The sequence below is a fragment of the Nelusetta ayraudi genome, unplaced genomic scaffold (genome assembly GCF_046127955.1).
Source record: "Nelusetta ayraudi isolate G7.1 ecotype Tasmania unplaced genomic scaffold, CSIRO-AGI_Nayr_v1 ptg000076l, whole genome shotgun sequence".
NCBI lineage: Eukaryota > Metazoa > Chordata > Actinopteri > Tetraodontiformes > Monacanthidae > Nelusetta > Nelusetta ayraudi.
Window position 1 is genome coordinate 2,125,582 of NW_027466126.1, and position 24,019 is coordinate 2,149,600.

Here is a 24,019-nt window from a genome sequence, read left to right on the forward strand (position 1 = left end):
TGATTACAAGCCCTCAAAGGAGCAAGTACAAGTCCAACGAGTACATCTTGTTCAGCATTTTTGGCCTCGAGTGCCTACTTGCGCTGTTGTTGCTTTCTCGCATCCGCACTGATCCCTATCACCGGTTACCCGGTTTCTCTCTCTCCCTGCCTCAGACACACAAAGACACACAACAAACACGGAATCAAGACCGTCTTTAGACATCAAACGCCACTGATATACAAATCCGAAGCAGGACTTGTTTACTAGCGGGGAAGGAAATGATGTGCTCTCAGCCTAACCCCTACCCGCAACACACTCGTTCAGACAGAAAAAGAAAATCAAAGAGTCAAAGCATTGTTCTTTATCAGGGAACATATCTTTAGTCACACTCGCCACTGACATGGAAACATGACCACATAAAACCCACAGATAATGAACGGGGCTATTATTCTGACAAAGAAGGACTAAACACTGTTGACTCAACAAAAATATAACAACTTCATCTGAGTTGGGGCAATTAGATTAGACCACTCTGTTCCCCTGTTCTTTTTTTTCAGTCATTATTCTGCCAGATTATTCTCCCAGACTTCGCTGCCAGGAACCTTGAGATTTGGACAATTTGTTGTTTTGCCTCGAAACTCTCTCTCTCTCTCTCTCTCCCCCTCCCGGTTTATCTGCCTCTGTCTCTGCATTAAACCTTTGTGGAAGATGTTTTTTTAAGAAGCTGCAGTTGTGAAACAAAGTTTATTTTGGCTTAGTGTCATGGTGGCAGCATCCCTGAGGTAAATCTGGAGCTTTGGGCTGTTACACAACGGTGCAACTGACATTTCGTTCATGCTGATAATTTGCAAGGTTTTTGATCTGCTGATTGGCCGATGCTTTTACTTTTACGGTCAATTTTTTTCCCCAACTGGCAGACTACGGACAAACGTCTCCTCCAATCACAATGACTCGCAAATTACAAACACAATAGTCCACTTAGTTGTACCAGCTGCGGCTCGATCTTACATCCGACATCTGACTCTCTTGGAATGTCCGGCTAAACGTATTCTTTCTACTGAAAGCAATTTCCCAGCATTTGATGACACATTGCTTCCTTTCCGAAGATGAACTGCACGGACTCCCGCAAGTTCAACACACAACGGATTCATTAAAGCCAGGGAAGGATTGAGTGTGGTTGGACCCAAGTATTAATGTAGTGATTGCTAATTATCCCAACGTCTAGTCCAGCAACAGTGCAGCTCCAACAGTGAAGTCTTGAGAAGGCATTACCTTCTCACAGCATGACTCAACGTTACACTGAAGCAAGATGAGCAACAACGATGGCGAGAAACGTTCGGGAAGGCACACGTTGTATGAATAAAATGCAAAGGACGGCAACCAAAAAGCAATTAGCTAGTTTTCTATGCCTTAGAGAGGAGGTGTCGACCGCTTCCAGCAAACACGTAAACAAAGGCTGTTCTTGTGAAACGGTTCGGGAAATCTGCCGAGAGCTGGTATGTTACGTCACACAATCATTGTTTTGCCTCTCGCACGAGGCAGCACCTCGCCAGTGCGCTACGGCGTCTTCCACTGTCGCTCTCGCCCACATGTTCAGCAATTACCATTTTATGTCTGTGTCATTTTAACAATGATCACAACCACTTTAGTAAAACAACAGCTCTCTGACATCCTAGCCGGGGGGAAATTACGCAAAAAAGTCTCAACAAACGTCAGCGGATACTTTATACAATCACAGTGAATCTTGCACCTCTCGCATGATGAACGGCTCCCCCCGCAAAAAAGAGCTTTTCTTCAAAGCGTCCACGGAAATATCAAACCTCCTCTGGCAAGCATTAACCCAGGTGGGGGTGAAAGAAACAAAAATACAATTTAGACGCCTGACAACAAGCACATTCATCTTGGGTGCCATATGTCTGCCGACTGTTGACGAAGAAGCCGGAAATACACACACGCACACGAACACCAAAAAAAACACCAAAAAAAACAAACAGCTGCAACACATCGGCAAAAGCCCCTGCGAGGAAGAAAAAAAAAGAAAGAAGAAAAAGCAGTATCTTCAACCTAACTTTGTTTTGCTACCGAGCGGCCACTGTGGCAATTTTTTTATGTTGTTAAGCGACCGCATTCAAAGCAGAGCCACGAACAAAGGCCCGTCTGTTGCTGCTCCGACTCCTCGTCCTGAAGATCCGATCCTCACATGCCTCATCTGTGGCGCGCGCCTCCAGACACATGCATGCAATTGCACAACTGCACAACCCGCGCCGAGCCTCTTCTCAGTTCATTCTAAGCGGCTCTAGGGATGGATTTTTATGACTCTCTGTTTGTCCACATGGTGGCAAAAACAAAAGAAAAAGAGAAGCGGTGCGCACATGCTAGCAGGCATGGACACACCGGTGCCACCAGAATCCAAAGAGAAGGTTCAGAGGATGTGGCTTCAAGAAAGTGAGAGACAACTCCAAGCTAAATTCCAGTATGTTATAAAATACTTTTTGGTAAAAAAGCCCACGTAAGCGCTGTAAACACCCTTTATTAACTGCCCGAGTCTGGACTTGGATCTTGGATGGGACAAGAGCTGGATACCTGGAGACAGAGAGAGGCAGGAACATTGTGTTTTTCCTGCTTTTTGCACATTTCCTCCTTGCACGTGCCGTTGCGTCTCACCTCGCGCCGAGGTGATCTCATCGCACTCGAATGCTCCGCAGGGGAGAGAAAAAAAAAATCGGACTTTTTGTCGGTCTCTTTTGTTTATGGACGACGTGTCCTTCACGGCTCAAATCGTTTATTTATGGCTTAATAGGAGAGTTCCGCTCAAGTCAAGTGTCAGCCACACTGGCCGGCGGCAGCACTGTCAGAGCCAAATTAACAATCACAACTCTTTCTTTTCTTTTTTTTTGTCAAGATTACACAACCATGCTAATCAGTTTTGGAGACGTTTTTGTTGTAATTGTTTTTTGTTTTTGGCAGTCTGACTTGCCTGAGGGTCAGGCAGACGGGACCCGGACCAGGAATCACCAGGTTTACCAGCAGGTAATCAGCACGCCTGCAGCAACAACCACCGCAAAAAAACGGTGAAAGAATGTAATAGGAAACTATTCTAAATTTTTACGTTTAGTTTCTCCGGGAGAGAATAGCGCTGGTGTGAGGCAATTTGGGAGCTGAATGGCCTGCCTCGTCCGGATTTGTTTGCTTTAATCAAACGGCTTAAAGGTTGGGAAGTTTGCCGGGTAATTAACATAACGGGATGAGTTGTGTTGTGTTGCTGTGGTGTCAGAGTGCCAAATTCTGAGGCAGGAAAGCAGCCGCAGACTCAGAGTGAACAGGTTGGATCTGATGCACTTTGTGTGTTTTAGCGTTTGGTGCTTCATTTCCAGAAGATCGACGCCTCCGTCATACCCACTCTGAATGTGAAGCTGACTTCAATGACTCGAGGCGAGGAAACTTTGGCATCAAGCGTGAGAAACGTGTCATGGCAGGTCCTCATATTTGTGAGCGGCGTTGCAAGAATCTTCCAGAGGCTGAAGATTGCCATCGGGATTGATTAGCAGAAAAGGTAAGAAAGGTAATTCGCTTTTCACACGGTGCAGGCTAAATCGCTAGCCGATACCCCAGACACTCTCTTGTCTTTGTGCCCTTCCAAACGCAAAGACAAGAGAGTGTCGCTAGGTTAACTTAGCAGGAAGGGATAAATATGCTGTTCTATGTCTTTGGAGGAATTAATCATGTCAGCCTGCTCCACTGGAGTCCCAGATGAAACGTAAAGATCTGACACTGGGCATAAAATGGAACTTTTAACATCCACATGAAATTCTAATAATGCACAGCGGGGTCTTTGGCATCTGACGGCCTGCTGACTCTGATCTCATGTCAGCATGTTGTCAGCTAAGACAGGTTTTGATCTGCTGGTATTTTTGGATGCATCTAAGAAGCCCAAACCAACACCACGTTGACACCGTTTTCCAAAAATCTGGAATTCTGGAAGTCTTCAAAAACTTTCTTCGCCCTTCATTTTTACTGTAAACAAGACACCTTCAGAGGTGAGGTCCTACCTTTTTGACGGCGGGGTATCCAGCAGCCACCTCGCCGGAGCAGTAGGGCTTCTGCTCGTGGGAGACCTCCACGGTGGCTGCCCACTGGTCCAGGAAGCCGCTGGGGGTGTAGAGGCCACAGTCCCTCACGCCTGTCTCCCGCTCAAAGTCCTCGCACACGCCGTCACCGTCGTAGTAGTAGCACATGCTCGGCTCCTCTGCAGGGAAGCACAATTTGGAATTAAAACCAGGATTTCCTCTTCACAAAGAGATTGCCGAGAGCCTGGCAATAAGTTGGCATAAAAATCCCTCAAAACATCAACATCAAGAGCCCCCCAAACGTCAGTTTCCCAATGGCTTGTATGCATTAGAATCAACTGCAAATATGTTGTTTCATCAACGGTTATTCCAAATAATTAATAGCATTGACTCGGGGAAAAAACTGACAGGGTTTGAATCTTAAAATGCCACACTTTGCACTAGGACAGTTGTGGTAAGTTCCAGAGTCACCCGCAATGCCGAGTGAAGGAGAAATAGTACTGGAAAATGGATGGATGGATGGATGGATGGATGGAGGGATTAATGGATGGATGGATGGAAGGGAGGATGGATGGAGGGATTGATGGATGGATCAATGGGTGGATGGAAGGATGAATGGATGGATGGAAGGGAGGATGGATGGACCGAAAGGAGGATGGATGGATAGATGGCTGGCTGGATGGATGCATGGATGGACGGATGGGTGGATGGATAAAACCAACATCCAAATACATAAAAATGGCAAACATTGAATTTTATAGGGGGAAAACGGTTCCACCACACCAAGTTTTTGCACTACGTTTTTTGTCAAATAAACATATGCGAGCCAATTAAACCCAAAAGGGTGAAAAGGTCGAGAGGCGCTGGGTAAAGGAAGAGGGCGTACCGCAGGTGAGTTGAATATGTTGGACAGGAAGAGTGAAACCAAAGAGAGTGCGAGGCAGACTTGCAACGCCCGGACGAAGCTAACACGGGAACCAGACGCCGTCGGGAGGTAAAGAAAAAGACACAGCCGTAACTCTGACAGACTTTCCACCTGGAGTGGAGGTCTGCGAGGGGAAGCGGCAGGACGGCGGGAGGCGGGGGAGAGAGAGAGAGAGAGAGAGGGACAGACAGACAGACAGAGAGAGAGCAGGAGCGCAAGAGTTTTTTTTGTTTTTTTTTCCTGGGCCTCTCGCCGCTCTCAGTCCAAGCAGTGTCAGCCAGTGGGGTTCCAGTGAGGGGGGAAAAGGCGGCACTGTGGTCCAACTTGGCCAGGGCGTCCTCCTCCAAATTCCAGCCCTCTCCCAACACGGCCAAAAAAACTCAGAGTCAGTTCTGCTCCTCTGGCAGTGGCGAGGCGAGGGGCTACCGAGGGGGGCACAAGGTAACAACACTCGCCGCCGCTGCCGCAGTCGCAGGAGCTGAGCGCTGCCTGGACGAGCGGCTGCCGCAGCGGGCAGTGTAATTTGAGTTTACACCGAGGAGGCGGGTGGAGGGTGAATAATGGGGGCCGGCAAAAAGAAAAAGACCACAAAGAAAGTTGGGAAACAGTTTGGAGACGACGAAAAACAAAGACGTAACAAAAAAATGTGTTAAGACAAACAGTGGAAGCGGCTTCAAAGGTCCCTCATTATTTCAGCTTCAGAGCTGCTTTTTTGCCTGAGCAATTAGCTCCCCCTGAGAAAAAAAAAAAAACTTCAGATTGGAAGAAATCAAAACAATTAGCCCTATGTTTGCAGCCTCCTGAAAATGCTGGGTAGTGCATTCCCACTGAAACTCTTTGTTGGACCTTCCAGGAGACAAAAACAAGGCGGAGCCAACACCTGCCACTGACCTTGAAGAGGCATTAGTGCCCTCTGTGACCTCACAAAGGCCTTTTTTCACCCTTGATCTTGTATGTTGAAGAGTAATGACAAATAAACCAGAACGAGATAACCTTATTGCGTTTTTTTCTGTTTAAAAGGTGAATTAAGGTGAATTGTAATGCTGTGCTACTAAAACGGAACGGTTATCAGTGCCCTTTCTGACATCACGCAGGGCTGATTTGCAAAGCTGAGTGGTTTAGCACACACTGTCTGAAGGACAGACTTTTGTTATTGCATTTCATTGCGTATTTTAACGAAGACACAAGACGCTGAAGTGAATTTTGGGGCTTTTAACGCCGAGAAACATCGGCCTCTAATATTTTTCTTTTTTTTCTGATTATTTGCCTACGCAATGATTATTCCGTCCCACTTTCACTTCTTCCGTAGTGGTGGATGACAGCGGCTTGGAGGCCAATTCATTCGCGGGTTCCAGATATAATTTTCAGCTCAGCGTTTCGGGAACAGTTTTGGCCGACGACGTGAGCCAGACTGTACCAGCGTGGCCTCGTTACAACACTCGGTGTCAGCTCTCCATCACAAACACAGACGGAGGATCCCGTCGTCGCGCCGCTGGGGGTGTCTGCGCACGACTACAGCGCCGTCACACACGAGCGGGGGTGGGGATGAGGGGTGGACGCTGTCGGTGAAAAAAAAAAACAGCTGAGGTGCGCGTGCGTGCGCGAGCGTACACATGAGTGTGCACTTTGCGGAGCCCACTTGCACGCTCGCGCACGCATTACTCGGGACAGGGGAGGCAAAATGAATGTCAGACAGGAAAATATCCCTCCGCTGCAGGAGAGAGGAAGAGGAAAAAAAAACTACAAAGGAGATGCCAGTCATCCATCTATGCTGAATAAATGACTCCCCCTCTTGAAAAATAATGATTTCCAGATTCTTTTCTTTCGGAAGGTCAAAGTGATTTACATTGATGCCATCGGGCCAGACACTCAGATGTAAAATCTGCTCATTCACAAGGTTAGCATGTGGCTCGCGTTTGCAGATTCCTTTTAATTTGGAGAAGCAGCGACAAATGGCAGTAGTAAACAAAACTGAAAGGACTTTGAGTGGGTTTTCATTCAGTGCTTGCTGGTAAATCAGGTGTGAATAAAAAAAAAAGAACAAATTGTGGGATGTATCGCAGGAAAGTCCTGATTTTACGGGACATTCAAAGCTGCATTAATGGATTTTTTTTTGTTCCTTTTTTAGTCTCAAGAAAATTGCAAAAGAGCAAGCGCGCCCGTTACAGTGGCCGGCGTCACGTGACTCACCAATGCAGTTGAAGAAAGGCTCCTTCTGGCATTGAGTGGAGCAGCCGTCACCGTTCATGGAGTTCATGTCGTCGCACTCCTCACCTTGGGAGCTGAAACGTTAGGGGAGGCAGGACTCAGGAAGCATCCAGAACCGCTGCACATGGGCAAAAATGCACGGGAATACGGGGAGTTGGCGCTACCTCTGGATGTGTCCGTCGCCACAGTAGCAAGCTCCCAGATGGTGCACCAGAGGAGGGGAGGGCTCGCTCTCGCTGTGGCTGGAGACGGTCTGGACCTGGTAGGTGTAGGCAACGTGAGGCACCACGTCCCTATGCACAAAGACACAATAAATGGATTAAAAATAATAATAATAATAATGATAATAATAATAATCATGAGAATACTTGTAATGAAAACAGAATTGTGTCACTTTCAGAACAGCTCGCCATGAGAAAAACACGCTATGGTACGTCCGCGCTTTACCCCGATCACGGTCCGGCTCTGCTCTGTTTCCTTATCACAGTGAATCAAGGAACCATCATGATGAACACAGAGTGGACAGGAGGAAATAGTGCAGGGGACTACTCACTTTGCGGGGGTGTAAAGTCGCCATGATGTTTTTCTTGATTGACCGTGATAAGGAAGTCTGAAATAAAAGTCTGAAAGGACAAAACAAAAACAAAACAAAAACAAAAAAGTAGGTGAATAAGAAAACCCGATAAAAAGCCATAAACGGGGCTAAAAAAAGAAAATGAAACGAAGGGAAAGTAAATGAGGGGAGGGGGTAGCACAAGATGATACTGTCACGCTAGCGTTTGAATGGCGGCCTCTGCTTTAACGCATCTCCAACCCGCCAAACATATTTGCTGCTATGAGCGAAACAAACAAGGTAGGAAACCTGTTTTCAGAACCTGGCAATGACTCCCTGAAGAAAAAAAAAATCCCAAAGCCAGAGGAGGACAATTGTTTTTTACAATCAGGTCGGGGCGAGCACAGAAATTAAATTTCACTCTTGTTTGTGTATTTGAGGTTCGTAAACAAAGTTGGGTGGGGAGGGGTGGGGAGGTTTACGCTCTCTTCTAAATCTACAGTAGTTTCGGTCTTCTTATTCTTTGTTGTTTAACTGTTAAGATTTTTGCTTTGTATGTGACATGAGTGTAAACAAGTCACACAGAAAATAAATGTTGGGGTCTAATTCCGTTTCAGACGTATTTTGATGCAAGTGAAGTATGTCTTTTGGTGAACTCGGCGGATGCGTGCCCACGCCCTTCCCCATGTGTTGTCATTTATTGGAGCAAATTTTAATTCTGTTTGTTTTATGGACATGTGATGTTGATGATTAAAAAAGAAACAAGGAGAACAAGAAGAGGAGGAGAAGGGAGAAACCCGGTGAACCTCTTGCCCAATAAGGCCAGAGCTTAATTTTACAAAAGCTGGATTATTACGCTTTAAAAACTGAAAACAAAACATAATATTCCCAAAAGGAAAAGTCTGATTCTACCACCAGCGCAGTTTAATATCTGGCAGGTTTGACTCTCAACGAAGAAAATGTGAGTATAAAAGATTTTTCCATGAGTTCCTTAGTTCTAACAGGACAGATATGCATTGCCGCTTTGTGCAATTATGCGTCTGGGTTGGGAAACTGCAGACAAAAAAAGATGAGGGATATAGATGACGAACAACATCAGCAAATGAGTCCAGCGGGCAAAGCCATGGATCATTTTATGTGGACCATCAAGTAGTATAAACCTAGTTTTAAAATGCAGTGTTGAGCGTAGCAGGGCGCACACACACACACACACACACACACACACACACACAAACACACAGCCGCACAATATTTCTGTTATGAGCAACAACACACTGCCAGCCAACTAGGGTGCATAACTAGGATGCACTGTTCCCAACACAACAACAACAATCACACTGGGTCAAATTCCTGCAGTCAAGCCAAGAAACCAATGTTCTTCAACAAAGCGTGTGAAAAAAAAAAAAAAAATACTGAACGAATACACATATGTCCGTGTGTGTTTGAACACTCAACACATCGAGATAAAAGTCAAGAACATGACGGACCTAACACAGTGGGAAAGTCTAAAAGCTCCAACGGATTGTGGCTGATCCTGAGCGCTGAGAAATCAATGGATCAATGGAAGTCACCTCGGCCATGCCACAATATCCATATGGGAGAAATGACAAACCCAAAAGTACATCCATGGTTGTCACTGTTACTGTGTGTGTGTCTGGATGATCACTGAATCGCGGCTGAAGGCACCTTCCACAGATACCTACTTGCGATTGATTTGGATTCATACTGAACCCTTCCTTTCTGGCCATAGGGAAACATGAGAAAAAAAGAAAGATGCAAGAGATACTTGACGCTAATGCCATATGCTAATCTGACGGATCAGTGAGTTTTTCTTATTTCTATACCTTCTGACACGGTAAGAACATGTGTGAGTGAGTGGCTTCAAGCATTACGTGGAGGAAGCAGACTTTAAAACTGCTCTACAATGTATTGTGCACTTTTTACGTTACTGTTCTGTCTTATGTAAATTTAGAGAAATGAAACTTAGCGGACAATTTTAGGTTCAAAGGGAAAGAAAAACAAAAAGAAAAAGTCCTAAATATCGAGTAACAACATGACCAGTTCAATGGCAAAAAAAAAAGAAAAAGACCTTCAGGAATGATATTTCAGTGTTGGCTTTGTCGACACACAATCTCTGACCTGACACACTCTCTTAATACTGTATTTCCTGCTATGCAGACTGGGCTTATGCTGGTATAAGTCCAGGCTAAACTCAAACATGCCTGTGCTAATTCAATTAGTTAAGCCCCAGGAAAGTGAAGCGGCAAAGGTCTTTATCTCTGAGGAGAGCAAATATACAGAGGAGACGGAGAGAAGATGAGTTTTCGTTTTGCGGACGGGGGACAAGTTTTCGTTCCACCCCAGCCGAGGCGATCCACAGCAAAGCCGCGGAGGACAGCGGGTTCTGATGAAATACGATGAGGTAAAACCCAAATTCTCCCCACTACACTGACGTGATCCCATTCATGTTCCATTGAGCGGATGGAATTAGGCTCTTTAATCCCTATGTGAGCTGAGCTGACGCCTCACGCTGCCACCAAATTTAGGATTAAGGGGTTTTTTCTTTTCTTTTCTTTTTTTTATAGAGCACTTTCTCCAGAGAAGTGATGAGCTAAGGTTGCGGGATGTCAGTCAGAGCACCAACATGGTCGGGCATCAACAGAACCACAACAATGTTTGAATAGTGAAGTTCAAGGTTTAAGACATTTGGCTCCTACAGTGTTTGCGCACATTTCTACCGACGTGAAAAGTCAAACTTCTGTATTTGGTTTGTCTTTGGTTTCTGTATTATTACTATGATTTTTTTTTAATAAAACCAACTGCATATTTAAAAGGCAACGTTTCCCTCGTTTTATAAGGTGAGAGTTTTTTTTTTCCTCCCCCAACCTGATCCCATGATAAACATCAAAATAATGATGACTGTAAAAGTCCAACATTTAGAGGGTCGAGGACACCTTTTAAAAACTGCTGCCCCCAGTTGACGGACAGGTCCCCCCTCTCGATGCCGTGCATTAATCGGACACACGTGCGACCGATGGACAGTGTCCAGTATCGGTCTGACTTCTGGCTGGCCTGACATCACAACGCTGCGCTTTCATCTGCAAATGATCAGACGATGACGTGCAGTAGATTTTCGTGTGAAATTGAAAATAAAAAAAAAACAATTTTTTTTTTTTTTTTTTTCCTGTGCTTTCAGAAACACACAAAGTGTCAGGCTGGGCTTCGTGCTTAAACACACGCCATTCCAAGGCGCTTTGACAGAACCAGGTGATTCACACGGAAACATGTCAAACTATATGCGGCTGACACAGGCGCTTTGACAAGCTCTTTGTGCGAGCATCCATATGAATGCCTTTCCATCCTGTAGCCGCTTGCTGTTCTTGGCTGAGGGACGGCGATGAGAAAAGCAGATAAATGCGAGCGAAAGGGAATATCTTGGATCGGTATCGCGAGGAACAACAAACAGGGCAGGCGTCTTTTTTTTTTCATTTCGTCAAAGTGACAACTGACTTGAGTTTACCGTCTTCCTCGCCGGCGGTTTCGCACCTTTGTTATATAATAAACGCGTGGATGGTGATCGGCTGACGGTGGTGATCAGATCGACTGATCATAGAGGTTTGACTATGAACTGTGAATTCTGTCAAATGGGATTCATCAGATAAATATATGCTATATATCATATTTTCTAGCACGACTTCCTCAACACATAAAAACAATAAACAGTAAAGATCAAAGTCTTATGCATCTGACTCCTCGGCTTTATAATGACAAAGACCTTTCGTCACATCAAGCCTGCCAAACCGTTCTTTCCGAACAGTCACGACTGTTTATTTATTTATTTTTTTTTGGTTTTGTTTTGTCTTTTTTGTTTGTTTTTGTTATTGGAAAGGAGCTGCAGAAGTTCTGGTGAACGCAGCAGGCATCCCATGACTGTCCAAGAGGACTGTCTGCAACTCATGAATGGTTCATATTTCAGCTATTATGTAAATGTGTCAGGGTGGCAGCTGAAGATACAAGAAGGAGAAAATGTTTGAGGTACAACGTAGGAGTGGGGGACAGTGGGGGGTTTATGGGGAAGCACAAGCAGCAGCCAAGGCTCCATAAATGAAAAATATTAACAGTATTTGTTCTTTTAAATGCTGTTTTATGAAAACAGGCTAAAACACAGATGGAAGAGCGACGCTTCAGTTCAATGAGATTTCTGTTGCCCATCATGACTGTTGGAAGCCGTGTCAGCCAATCACATCCATCAAGCCCGCAGATGTTGTTTGCAGACTGTTGCAGGCTGGATGAGTGAACGGTGCCTTAATACGACCCAAGTGCACTGTTAACGACGTGTTTCTGTTTCAAAAACTGACTTTAACAGTCCTCAAAGGCATGATCCCAAGGTTACTGGTGTTTATCTTGTTATTATTATCTGTGTTGTACAGGGGATTCATTAATATGGCCCGAGCGATTCAGTGTTTTCATTTTCTCAGGAAAGAATTTCGAAATTATGCAGTTTCCATTTGTCAACCAGTATCTTGCAAGATGAAAAGACAGACGTTTTACTTGGATTTGTTCACACACTGCACAGATTAGATTTCCCTTGGAGTTCTGCTCCCTCCAATGTCAAAGTGGGCTTATACTGTTCGCAAGTGGGACAAACACACGTGGGCAACAACAACAACCTAAACATGAATGTGGAGGATCTAACAAGAGCAGGACGGAGGTTGATCCTGGGAACAGAGTGGTTGGAGAACTAGGGTGGAGTCAGATTACAGAGGGTCTGTGGGTGACTGGCGATGATGGGAGAATTGCCCTTTTTTTTCTCCCTTTGCTGGGAGGTCTGTCCCCGTTTGCCCTGATAGGTTTTGACTGAATGACAGCTCTGAAGGCCCCATCAGGAAGAGGATTAGCTCACAGGCCGGCATACCTCAGAGGAATGGGGTCAAACTGGCCCAATCCTCCGACCCTCTCTTCATACTTTCTGGACCCCCTAATGTTCTCCTCTATCACCTATTGGCCCTCTTGAGCCTCGGCATGATTTACCCCCAGCTGGTGCAACCTCCCAACCCCCGGGTCTTCTGTTGACTTCGCCCCTTCTTCTCCCCCATCTCCGCCATAATTTACTCTGTCACACTGACCCCCTAAGTCTTAGCCATTCCAAACAAACCACCACCCATGGATGAAGCCAAGATGTCAGTAGTCTCCCTGCTCAGTTTGCCCCGGCTCGGCAGAAGGCCATTGGCCTGACAGCGAGAGGTCAGCTTTTACCCCCTCATCAAGACCCCCTAGCCCCTCCCCCCCGTCTCCCTCCAAACCAGCCCCCGTGGAAACGTGTCGCCAGAAGAAGCAGCAGGCATGATGTGTGGTCAGCAAAAGTATTTCAGCAGCTGGAGCAGGGCGATCACACGAGGAGCTCACTCACTTTAGACCAACTGGGTGAAGTTTGTTGTCTCGTCTTGCAGAGAACTTCAAAGAATGTCAAAGAAGCAATGGGGCATACTGGCATTTCTGCCTTTTCTTTTTTTGTTTCAAGTGGGGCCAAACATGCTAACAGACTCGGCAGTGTAACAAAAACATGCACAAATTGTGTGCCTGCACCACTGCAACCTGCATTCGGTGTGGAGGCTACCATGCGCATATCGTTCACCGTCTTGCAAGTAACTGAAAACAGTATGGAGAAAAAAAAGAGAACTGTCCCTTGAGCATGTTTTCTTCAAATATTTACTTGCTACGAAACCTCTCTGGTCATCTGACGAGGACGCAGCGCCGCACGCTCTCACAACAGAAAAATAGTTAGCCAGGACCACTGACCAACACCGCTGGAATGCGACCGCAGCTAGTGAAATATACCACAGCAGCGAAACAGCCCACAGCGCACCAATAATCGCTGGAGTGCGCCAAAATCCCCAAGTAAATACGTCCACGCTGCCGGGAGCCTCTGTCTCTCTCGCCGAGGACGAGTCCAGGTCCGGCCGGGAAGCCGAGCAGAGGAGGACGAGGAGGAGGAGGAGAAGGAGGAGGGACAAGGAATCCTGTTGCTATCGCTTCCATCTCGCATAACATGCACACTCTGACTTTTTTTTTTTTTTTTTTGGCGCATCTTATCAAGTATTTTGCTTCTCATGTGAACCTGCGCTGATTGGCGTGATAGTGAGATGGCACAACAACAGCGCGAGCGGTGCCACGTATAGCAACAATCCCTCTTCCCCAGTCAGCACATTCCACGAGAGCGCGGCGCTAACCTCTCACCGCCGCCGCGCAGATAATACCTTTAACAAGCCATCTGTTTGCCTCCGCCTCATGGAACATGGCAGAAAACAAATGTGGGCGACGACTGACCTGTGACCCAGGAAACAAATGTCGGGCTGCAGATTTGAAACTGCAGAAGGCCGCCGCGGCTTGTTTAGTGCTCCTCGGGGTACTGGAGAGGATGTCTGGCGTCGGAGGAACGTGTTATTTTTGGGGTTTTTTTGCAGACAAGTTTCCACCGATAGATAAACACCTTCTCACTGACATGTCAAAAAATAAAGGCCGGTGGCGTGACAGCAGAAAGCGGGGAAAGCCGATCGACAATGGCACATTCAGCAAAAAAAGAGACCAGAACTCGGCTGAAAACAAGCCCGTCGATCCGGCGCTCGCCTGTTGCATTTGTAATCCAACCGTCCATCTGCGCTCGCAAAAGCCGACACAAACAACTTGTTTTGCGGTCACGTGATCCTCGAGACACACAGCGCTCCGGATTGGAGGGGCGGGAAATGAGAAGCAGCTCGCCGAGGTGTTTTTTTCTCTCTTTTTTTTTTATAGGACAGAGATATAAACAGAGAATCACCAAATATGCGGGGATGTAACTGTAGGAGCCCAAAATGCCAACCAAGTGTCTTAAAGGGCGGCCAAAATAGATCAACAGACAGGCCTAATTAGAGGTCTTGCAGCCCACAAGAACTGGTATTGTTGTTTGGTTAGCGCCATTAAAAAAAAAAAAAAAAAAAAAAAAAAAACTCAGTCGGAGCAGAGAGGCAAAAACAAATTCAGAGCTACAAACCCAGTAACACAAACATGACACCGAGAGGGAAAGTTGCTTTTGGCAAAGCGCTCGACACCGTCTACCTCGGCCGCTCTCTGCGGGCGGTGGGAGCAGCCACAAACAGCACAAGGTGTTGGGGAAAAAACGGTTTGTGGAAGCGAAATCAGGTGCAAAACTTTGCGCAAACCTCCAAGATCGTTCTCAGCGTGGGCACGCAAGCAGACGCACAAAACAGCACGTCGTTGGCAGAGTCGCCAGGCCGCCAGGGTCACTCACCTGTCTGTGTATCTGCGGGTGGGTTCGTTCAGCAGGAGGCCGTGGGGGGCGTGGCTGAAGGCAGGCTGGCGCAGCAGGCGGTAGCGCAGCGGCCGGCAGTGCCTGCAGAGGGCGCAGTCGGGCTTGGAGACCAGCAGCGTGGCGTCGATCTCCAGCTGCTGCTCCATGGTGAAGAGCTGCACGCCGTACACGTCCTCCTCGATGTCCAGCTTCAGTGTGAGCGGCGTGTCGCAGAAGACGTTGCTGGGCCCCAGCGACACGTTGTTGCCGCTGACCGTCAGCAGCAGGATGTTGTGGATGGCGGCCGGCAGCGCCGTCTCCTCGGAGCTGGAGTACGTGACCCACACGGTGAGCGAGTCGGGCACCAGCGGGTAGGCGAACTCCAACTGGAGCATGCAGCCCTGCAGGGGGCACCCCGAGGGGCCCACGGCGCCCTGGTCCATCCCCGCGTTGGGGCTCCAGGTGCGCACGCTTGGGTCGCAAGGTTGGTCCACATCTGGGGGACCTGTGAGGAGGTAAAAAAAAAAGAAACGAGTCCAGTAACAGGAGAAACTTCTGGGCTAATTCGTAATGGATTTATAGGGCATCAAATTTCGGTTGGGCACAACCAAAAAAAATGCCACTTGGTGATGTTTTTTCTCATCATTGTCTGGATGTCAACGGAGGCTCCGGAGACGTTTTCTAATCCGCAGAACCATTCCGGGGTTTCACAGGCGGAAAGGAATTCCACCCAATGCAAGCTTGTTGTGGCCATGATGGAAAATATATATAACATGGCCTCAGCGACGGCGATGTTAACACTGTGTTTTGTTTTGTTTTCAGCCGAAACATCAACTGCAGCCTGCAGGCCAAAAGCCACATGTGGCTTCCGCGAGTACCATCCATTTGTTTACACGCTCGCTGGAACTCGCGAGATGAGCCCGCTGTTTTTCGGCGAAAAGCGAGGCATCGACGTCGACTCCTTGTGACAAGTCGGAGGCCGCTTGAGTCTTCAAGGCGAGCTGTGTTTTCCCTCGTGTCGGGAGGCACAACAGGATTTCACTGGGTGGAATTCTCAACCTCCGTGAAAACTCCGGAGCGGCTACGAAGAACAGATGAGCGACATCACCTTGAGCCGTGAATGGACGGAATTTCAATTTTGAGCAGACTATCCCTTTAATGATTTCTTTTTGTTTAAGTCATGGCAAAGTTCTCGTATATACTCAAACGATGCAAAAAAAAAAAAGGTGGAGGAAAGGTGTATTTGAGCATGGGGATGATAGAGCTCCGCTTTGTCAGCGTCTTGGGCCTCTTGCGACATCAAGGTAGCCGCGAAAACTGAGAGTTCATTGTGAGTCCGGGCGGGAGGCGAGGTGTGTACCTTGTTGCGAGTCGGGGGCCCGTGCAGGGATCTCGCTACAGCAGCCGCCGCCGCCGCCGCCGCCGCAACCTCAAACAGCCGCGGCCGGTCCGGCCATATTTGGAGTCCGCACGCAGCTAACTCGCATTATCCCCAAGTGACGTACACTAACATTCATCAAGCACTTTTAGAGGCCAGTGAGCAGCAGACACTATGTTCTCCCCCGATTTCCTTTTGTGCATTTCCAAGCTGGCAACGGACGGAGCCGTTTGCTAACCTCATTTCTGGGCACCGCGCAAAATTCCAGTGTTTAATCAAGTGAGGACTGCGTACGGCTTCCAAGCCACATTATCTCAACACATTTATTATTGTACTGTAAGTGTGTGTGTGTGTGTGTGTGTGTGTGTGTGTGGGCAGAGTGTGCGTTGAGGGGGTATGCACTCAGCTCATGCAGTCCTGGCTCTTCTGGAGAGATTTTCATTGAGTTTGCAAGGCAGAGGGGAGCTGCAGCCACTGAAAATATTTAGTAATGTCAGCGTTGGTGACGGGCCCGACTCCTGGTTTTGGCGCTGCCGTTAATGTGGTGGGAGATTTAAGAGGAGACAGAACCGGGGTGTCATCCACCACGCAAGCCCCGGGGCGGTGTAAGCTGTAAAAGACGCACTTACGATGTACATACATCATCCTCTCGGAGTGGGCAGACGCTGGGCGGCCTGAGAGGAGCCGATGAACTGAATTCGGCGGAGCTCCGAGAGGTAGTCGTCCATTCTACGTACGAGCGGCCTGGAGACGTTTTCAGGAATACTGCCGCGGTTTCGTTTGTAGCTTAAAGTCATGAGCTCACCGGCAACATTGGAAAAAGTGCTAATGTATTTTTTTAAGGGTTGCATTTTTTTTCAAATTGTTTCCGCTCATAAAGCGCGTCAGGGACAGTGAAGGTCAGTGACGTGAGGTTGTTTTGGAAAAATTATGTTTTGACGGTGAAATTCACTCGAGGCTGTTTGCTCCATCCACTCCGCTCTGGGATTCTTCACATTTTACATGATCGATTGATCACACTGTGACACATCAAATAGAACAAAACACCGACAGAAGAAAAGAAAAGGTTCATTTGCAGGTCTATACATATTTTTGTTTTGTTTTTTTGTTTTTTGTTTAAATCTACAGAGGACGCAAAACTTTTCTCCATCATGTCAAGTCCGTAGTATGAAACTGACACACCGACGCCATCACTAACCTCACCTTGCAGCTTCTAGCAACTTTTAGGGCTGCCGACTGCCCTTAATAATGACGGGTCTGCTTCAGATTCACTGTCCGTGGACGTGATTCCTCGTCATTTTGGAAATCTAACCTTAAACCCAAACAAGGAGAAAGGAAACTCCGAGGCCTGACTTCTAAAAGTGTTTTTTACGCATGTTTATCCTCCTGTAATAAGAATGTATAAGAGCGCCAGTTTAGGACCGACAAGGGAGTAACATCCCCGGATTAGAACAGGACACAAACTCCCCGTCCTCTGGTGACCCCTCCCCCCTCTGCGGCTGGAGATGAACGGAGCGCCGCACGGATAAAACAGACGGAGGGGATACGTCCGGGCATGCTCGCTCTGCGCTCTCTAAGAATATCCGTCTCTCTCTCGCCCCCTCGCCATCGATGATTCACACCGTCTCATGCGCTTACACACACACACACACACACACACACACACACACATACATACGCACACACACACACACACAAAACACACAAAGGACGGCCCCGCCCACCCCTGCGAACCTTTTGACCCGACGCACAAACAGAGGGAGACACTTCGCAGACACGCTGGATGGAGGCCATTTCACCGCTGATCCGTCACCTTCATCCTTTATTATGTAAAGAACGAGTCGGACGTGCGTGACTGACTTCCCCGCCCGATGCTGCGTTGCAAGGACGCCGGCTGAGTCGGAAGATGACAAACCATTCGACCCGGGGACAAAAACGAGTCGCTTTTTGATTTTGGTGTAAAGCGGAACAGTTTTGTTGGCAGCTTTTTTTCCTTACTAATGGAGGCCTTGTGAGTTTGTCAGCACACAAAGTCCCCAAAAAATGTTGCATAAACAATCAACTCGCATTAAATCTCCAAAAGTCAACTCGAGTGTTGTTCTCGGTTTCGGGTCCAGGGACGACATTCTATCTCTGCGATGGCTTTTGCTTTGTGTTCCTTGTCGGTAATTGTGTTAAACAAAATGCGTGACGATGGGATCAAGATGTGGAAGAGGATTACTGAAACAATTTTTTTGTCTCAAAACCAAAACTCTGCACAAATTGGGAAGTTTACAGGTCATTTTCTGCAAATGGAAGCTTCGAGAAGTTAATGATGAAAAAAAATGCAGGGAATGACAGAGTCAAATAATTTCATCGGGATTGTTTGACCAGCAGAATTTGTGGGCTTTCCATTACAGATTGACGCAACAAAAAAAACAAAACCTGAACGATACTTTTGAAACGCCAATCAAACTGCTACTGCCAAATGACTGTGTTTCCACTGAACAATGTTTTGCGGCCAGATAAAAAGTAAAAAAGAAAAAGAAAAAGAAAAAGCGTTTTCTCCTCATTCCAGGAAGCGAAGCGGCGGATGTTCTGAAACTTGGCAGGTTTCGTCGCCGCCGCTGCAACGACTGAGCTCGCTGTCATCGAGAATGTCAACGCTTTTTTCGCCGAGCCATCAGAGAGTTTTCCGTCGTGTCGAGCAAAACATTTGCCACAACGGGGTGGACGACCGTTCTCCATCACTCCTCCCCAGAGGATTTGATGTATAGCCGCGTTTCTCCGTCGCACCAAAACCGCAACGTTTCATGTTGTAATTACCCCCCTAAAAAAGTGTTGCCGTTTAAGCGTTTGAAGATGTACATTTTTTTTTAATTGACATGATTCTATCAGGCTTATTGTTTCGACTCTCACACCAGTTCCGCACTGACCCGGACGGGAAGGCCTCGCGTGGCGTTCGGTTCTTGCCAGACAGTCTGGTCGAGGCCGTGTTTTACGTTCGCTTTTTTTACGCACGAAACAAGCGGAAAGTCTGTTTTTGAGAGACACGACCGCAGACGGCTGACATACACATCCTGGTTTTTTTTTTTTCTTCCGTTCACGCACGCTGCTGTTTCCAATCAGGGCTGGATCCTCCCGGGTGGACGTCCAACGCACCACACGCACTCCTCTAACTACCTTGGGTGGTTTCCATATGACCCAACCACTCTTACGCCCCCACTCCCTCCTTCCTGAATCCATATCTGTGTGTGTGCATGCATGTGTGTGTGTGTGTGCGTTGCCCAGCCCCTCCTCTTTCCCTCAAGTCATATTTCCCCCCGGGGTATGAAGTGCTTAAGATTTATGAGAGGCACTCGGGGCTTCTTCCTCACCCTGCCAGAGTTTCCCTGTCAAGTGGTGTGAGGGCGCAACCCCACATATCCCGAGATAACAGGTGCCATGTGTATGCATGAATGCTAATGCAGAGACACACACACACACACACACACACACACACAGCTGGACCCGGCCTGCCGGCACAGAGGCAGGATTATTTCTTGCCGCTGTCAAGGTCTGTTGAAAGTTAAAAATCTACGTGGTCGCCGGGCCAGTCAGCCGACCGCCGCAGTTTCTATCTGCTGCAGAAGCGGCCAGAGCAGAGTTAACAGTGAATGGGGAGCTGCCACAAACAGGGACCCCTTCCAAGAGGGAAAACAGAGTGCAGTTTACACACGCAGCATGTTAGACAAGCCCAGACTTGCCTGCGGTGCACACACACTGCAGCCACTGTGTGAGGGTTCAGCGGCGGCGCTTCAGAGTCCAAGAGGCAAACGCACGCGCGCACACACACACACACACACACACACACAAACGCGCACGTATCTGGTAACCTAATAAGCTAACAAAGTGTTAATATTCTCGTTAGCGCCGCATTTAATTGCATCCCCCATCTGTGTTTGTTACGCAGAAATAACTGTCAGGGTTTTTTGAGTCAGTGATGTCAAGGACGAGGGCAAGGGGTGGCGCAACAAAAAAAATAAATCAATTTGTGTAGTTTTATCTCTGGCAAGGGCTTTCCTGCAAACAAAAAAAAACCTTAGCTTGGCTGATTTGGTGTATGTGCATGTTTGTGTGTGTGTGTGTGTGTGTGTGTGTGTGCGCAAAGCACCTTGACTGCGGAGCGTAATCGGCGAAAAACAGCAGCAGCTCTGTCCCGCCGGGTTAGATAGAAAGGTGGAGTAATGGACGGATAATAGACCTCGGTCAGACTCCGCGACCTTCCAGTGATGTCATTAAAGGCTCCACATATTAGTAATGGCGGCTGACGAAAGTCTATGCGCGGCCCTGTTTGTAACTTGGTTTAAAATTCCAGTAACAGTTAAAGAGGTAAATGGCTGCATGACGTGGGCCGCGCTCATTTTCGACTCTTAGTGGTTTTTCGCGTTCTGGCTAATTTGTGCGCGTCCAGGGTGCTGACATGACAAAAAAAAAGTGAAAGGGGAAGAAGGGACGTGCGAGAAAACTATTTTCTCAGGTAGAAAAGAACTCGTCTGCTCTTTTTTTCTTTTTCTTTTTCTTTTTTTTACTTGTGTTTTGGTTTAGGCGCATCATCATTTTGTGACCAATCACTGACCAACACAAATCAATGACCATCACCATTTTGTCCACAATGTGTCATAAAGCAGAATGTCCCTCTTTCTGATTTTACTAGATTTAGGCCCTTTAACTGAACAGATTAGCAGGCTACGCTATCGTTAACACTGAACAGAACCTGTTTGTTCGCTATTTATTGTTTACCGTCACAATATCGGGAGCAGATGGAGGTTGGTTGAAGATTCACACGCATTGACACTAGGGTTGCCACCCGTCCCGTTTTTCCCAGAATTGTTCTCTTTTTTCACCACCTGTCCTGGGAAAAATAAGATCGCTCCCGGGACACGATTTGTCGCGTTTTTTAGGGACAATGACAAAACCTCATTTGATTTCCGTCTGTGGTCTAGATAGGGTTGCCAACCCTCCCGTAAAATACGCAATTGTCCCATATTAAGCAACTAAAAAACCTGTCCCGTAATGAACTGATACGGGACGCACTTCACTTTGTCCCGTATATTTCGGGGAGCCCCCCCTGTCGTCGACAGACTTGAGAGATCTCCACCCCCCACCCCGTCGTCGTCCAGGATTTGAAACTCTAGGAGGTGGAAACCCTAATTGACACTAGCCAACCCAGCCAGCAAGGATGGTGCTAGCAACCCAGCTAATGTTCGTATCTGCTACAAGCAAACATTCTCCAGGATATGGCTGCACCTTTTTTTAGTTTGTTGCAGCGAGCAGTGATTGAAAACAGTTAAACCTAATATTTAGCTGCATCCAAAAACCCTTGCAAGATAATATTTCCACTGTTCGGATCGAATGGTTTTGCTGGTTTGGCACTACACGGCTGCCCAGTCAGCACTTCTCCGGTATCGGACCGTACCTTCAGCCTCTCGCGGGGACCAGTGTCCAGAGGGGGCGCAGGGCCGGGGCGAAGAGGAGTTGGAGGCGTACTGCAGCAGAACTCTCCCCTCCGTGCATTTATCACACACTGATCCCACTTCTCTAGGAAACCAACAGACAGGCAGAGCAAACAACTTAGATGCAGGCCAAACACTTGTTAGCCAATGTGTGGTGCAGCAAGTCAGTCTCGGGTGATAAGTTGAAGTTAAGTGACAAGAGATAAATGTTTTTTACGAGGCAGTTCTTTGTGCCACAGAACAAATTCAAAACAATGGACTTCAATCAATACGATTTATCTCTCGTCGTGCAGCCTGTGTAGCTCATTTCACCTGTCGTAAAAGTGTCCAGAAATGGGTGGAAACCATTCCAATGTAATGGAATTATGATGCTGCTCCACCACTTGGGGTGCCATTGGCACCGGCGGAGGTTTGGAGGCAAGTTGCCAGGTCTCGTAGATGAGGTCCAGGTAGCAGTGCATCCTGGCCACTTGGTTCAGTGTGAAGGAGTCTGTACAGGCGTCGTCTGCAGGGGACATCAATGGACGGGGGGAAAAATGTTTTCATTAATTAAATTTTTTAAGGTCTAGAGATGGTACACACATGAATTTGATTATATTATTTATTATATTGTTGAATCTTTCATCATAGAAACACAATTTGGTTTCCATGGGGCTGAAATCCACATAGTGGACCAACACACACTTATCACCTTTGCAGACACAAAACTGGTGTAAAGAGTAATAAAATCTCCACCTGCGTAGCTCATGTAGTTGTTAAAGGGCGTGTGCGTGAAATGCCGAGAGCCGCAGGTTTCATTGCCCGGTTCCGGATCGTGGCAGCCTTTGTACTTGGGAGTTGGGTTAGTGTCGGCACACAGGTCTCCTGTCTCCATCGAGGGCTCCGTCTCCAAACAGGCGTCGTTGCAAGACTCGATCTCCGATATACCCCGAAAGACGTGGTACAGCCCGAGGCTGTGGCCGATCTCGTGGACCATGGTGTCCGTGTGGCCGAAGGTGCCGTAGAAGGAAGGGTTGAGCACGATACCGCCTGAAGGTTTGGATGGAGGATACACGGGTTGTAATACAGCAGCAGAATAGGGTGTAAAGTGAATGTGAAATGAAAGGGTGCACAGTTTTTGTACCCAAATGCGTGAGGGCCTCTTTGTCCCAGGGCCAAGTGGCAACTCCTGCCAGATCTTCATCAGAAGAATTTGCAAAGAAGACGTTCAGGTGAGTCGAACCATCCAACTGCAGAATCTCTTTCAGCTCTTTCATGTCCAAATAGGCTCTGGCAAAAAAGCAAGTTGAAAGTCCAGTCAATGAAGATCTCATCAGCGCTCTCAGCAAGCCCGACAAATTGCATTTCAAGCGCCCTTAAAAAGCAATTTATGTGCCTCTGTCACTGTGTAGACAACAACTCAGAATTATGGTTCTGTTAAGACTGAAATATATTTGTTAAGTGAATTGCCAATTGAAATTGCAAGTCAAACTGAAGGAATGAAATGAAACTGGACCAATCGCCTATGTGCGGTTGGCATTTAGAGCCTTGTGCCAAATTAATGAAAAACTCTCTCTGCAAATTACAGATGTTGACCTCAGAGCAAAGCCATCGCAAGGACTGACGACACCGCTGCAGTCTGTCAAGTACTGAAGCACTTGAACTATCATTTGAAGCAGCCGGGGCCAGAGTTTTGGTAAATATGCCATAGACACCGCGCCCTTGAAACACAGTGATGGCATCTGAGAGAAAAAGAAAAGTGGCTGACTGATTTGTTTTGACGCTTCTGTTTGGGTTCTCTTCAATTTAAGTGCAACTTACACTCACATAAGCACAGAATTATAGGCTGTGGTGTTGGCGTTGTTTTCTAGAACGCACCAAAAGGCAGAAAACAAACAGCAGAATACCCCAAAAATGCAGCTCTGGCAGTAAAAGTTTCTCTTAGAGTTTAACAGTCAGTTGTTATGGACAGAAATTTCAGCCCTGGAATGTGTTTTATATGCAAAAAGATGCTGGACTTCTCCGTTTTGGTAGACGGCGGTGACAAGCGCAACAGCAGCAAATGTGTGTGTGTGTGTGTGAGTGTGTGTGTGTGTGGTGGTGGAGGGGGGGGGCGCAGGGGGGGCGGCGGTCTTTTGCTAATTTTGTGGATTCCATATTTCCAA

The 24,019-nt window shown here is 47.3% G+C and overlaps 1 protein-coding gene across 2 annotated transcripts in view; it reads right to left on the reverse strand.

The window, feature by feature from the left end:
• Positions 1–24,019, reverse strand: part of pappaa (pregnancy-associated plasma protein A, pappalysin 1a) — a 77,080-nt gene that overhangs the window by 39,189 nt on the left and 13,872 nt on the right. For both annotated transcript variants that reach the window (XM_076043667.1, XM_076043666.1), the window contains exons 3-10: positions 22,999–23,144; positions 22,611–22,904; positions 22,188–22,380; positions 21,839–21,960; positions 15,024–15,528; positions 7,347–7,475; positions 7,165–7,256; positions 4,032–4,228 (exon numbers count right to left, since the gene is read on the reverse strand). In XM_076043667.1, the coding sequence (XP_075899782.1) occupies positions 4,032–4,228; positions 7,165–7,256; positions 7,347–7,475; positions 15,024–15,528; positions 21,839–21,960; positions 22,188–22,380; positions 22,611–22,904; positions 22,999–23,144 (1,678 nt within the window). The remainder of the gene's footprint in view (positions 1–4,031; positions 4,229–7,164; positions 7,257–7,346; positions 7,476–15,023; positions 15,529–21,838; positions 21,961–22,187; positions 22,381–22,610; positions 22,905–22,998; positions 23,145–24,019) is intronic.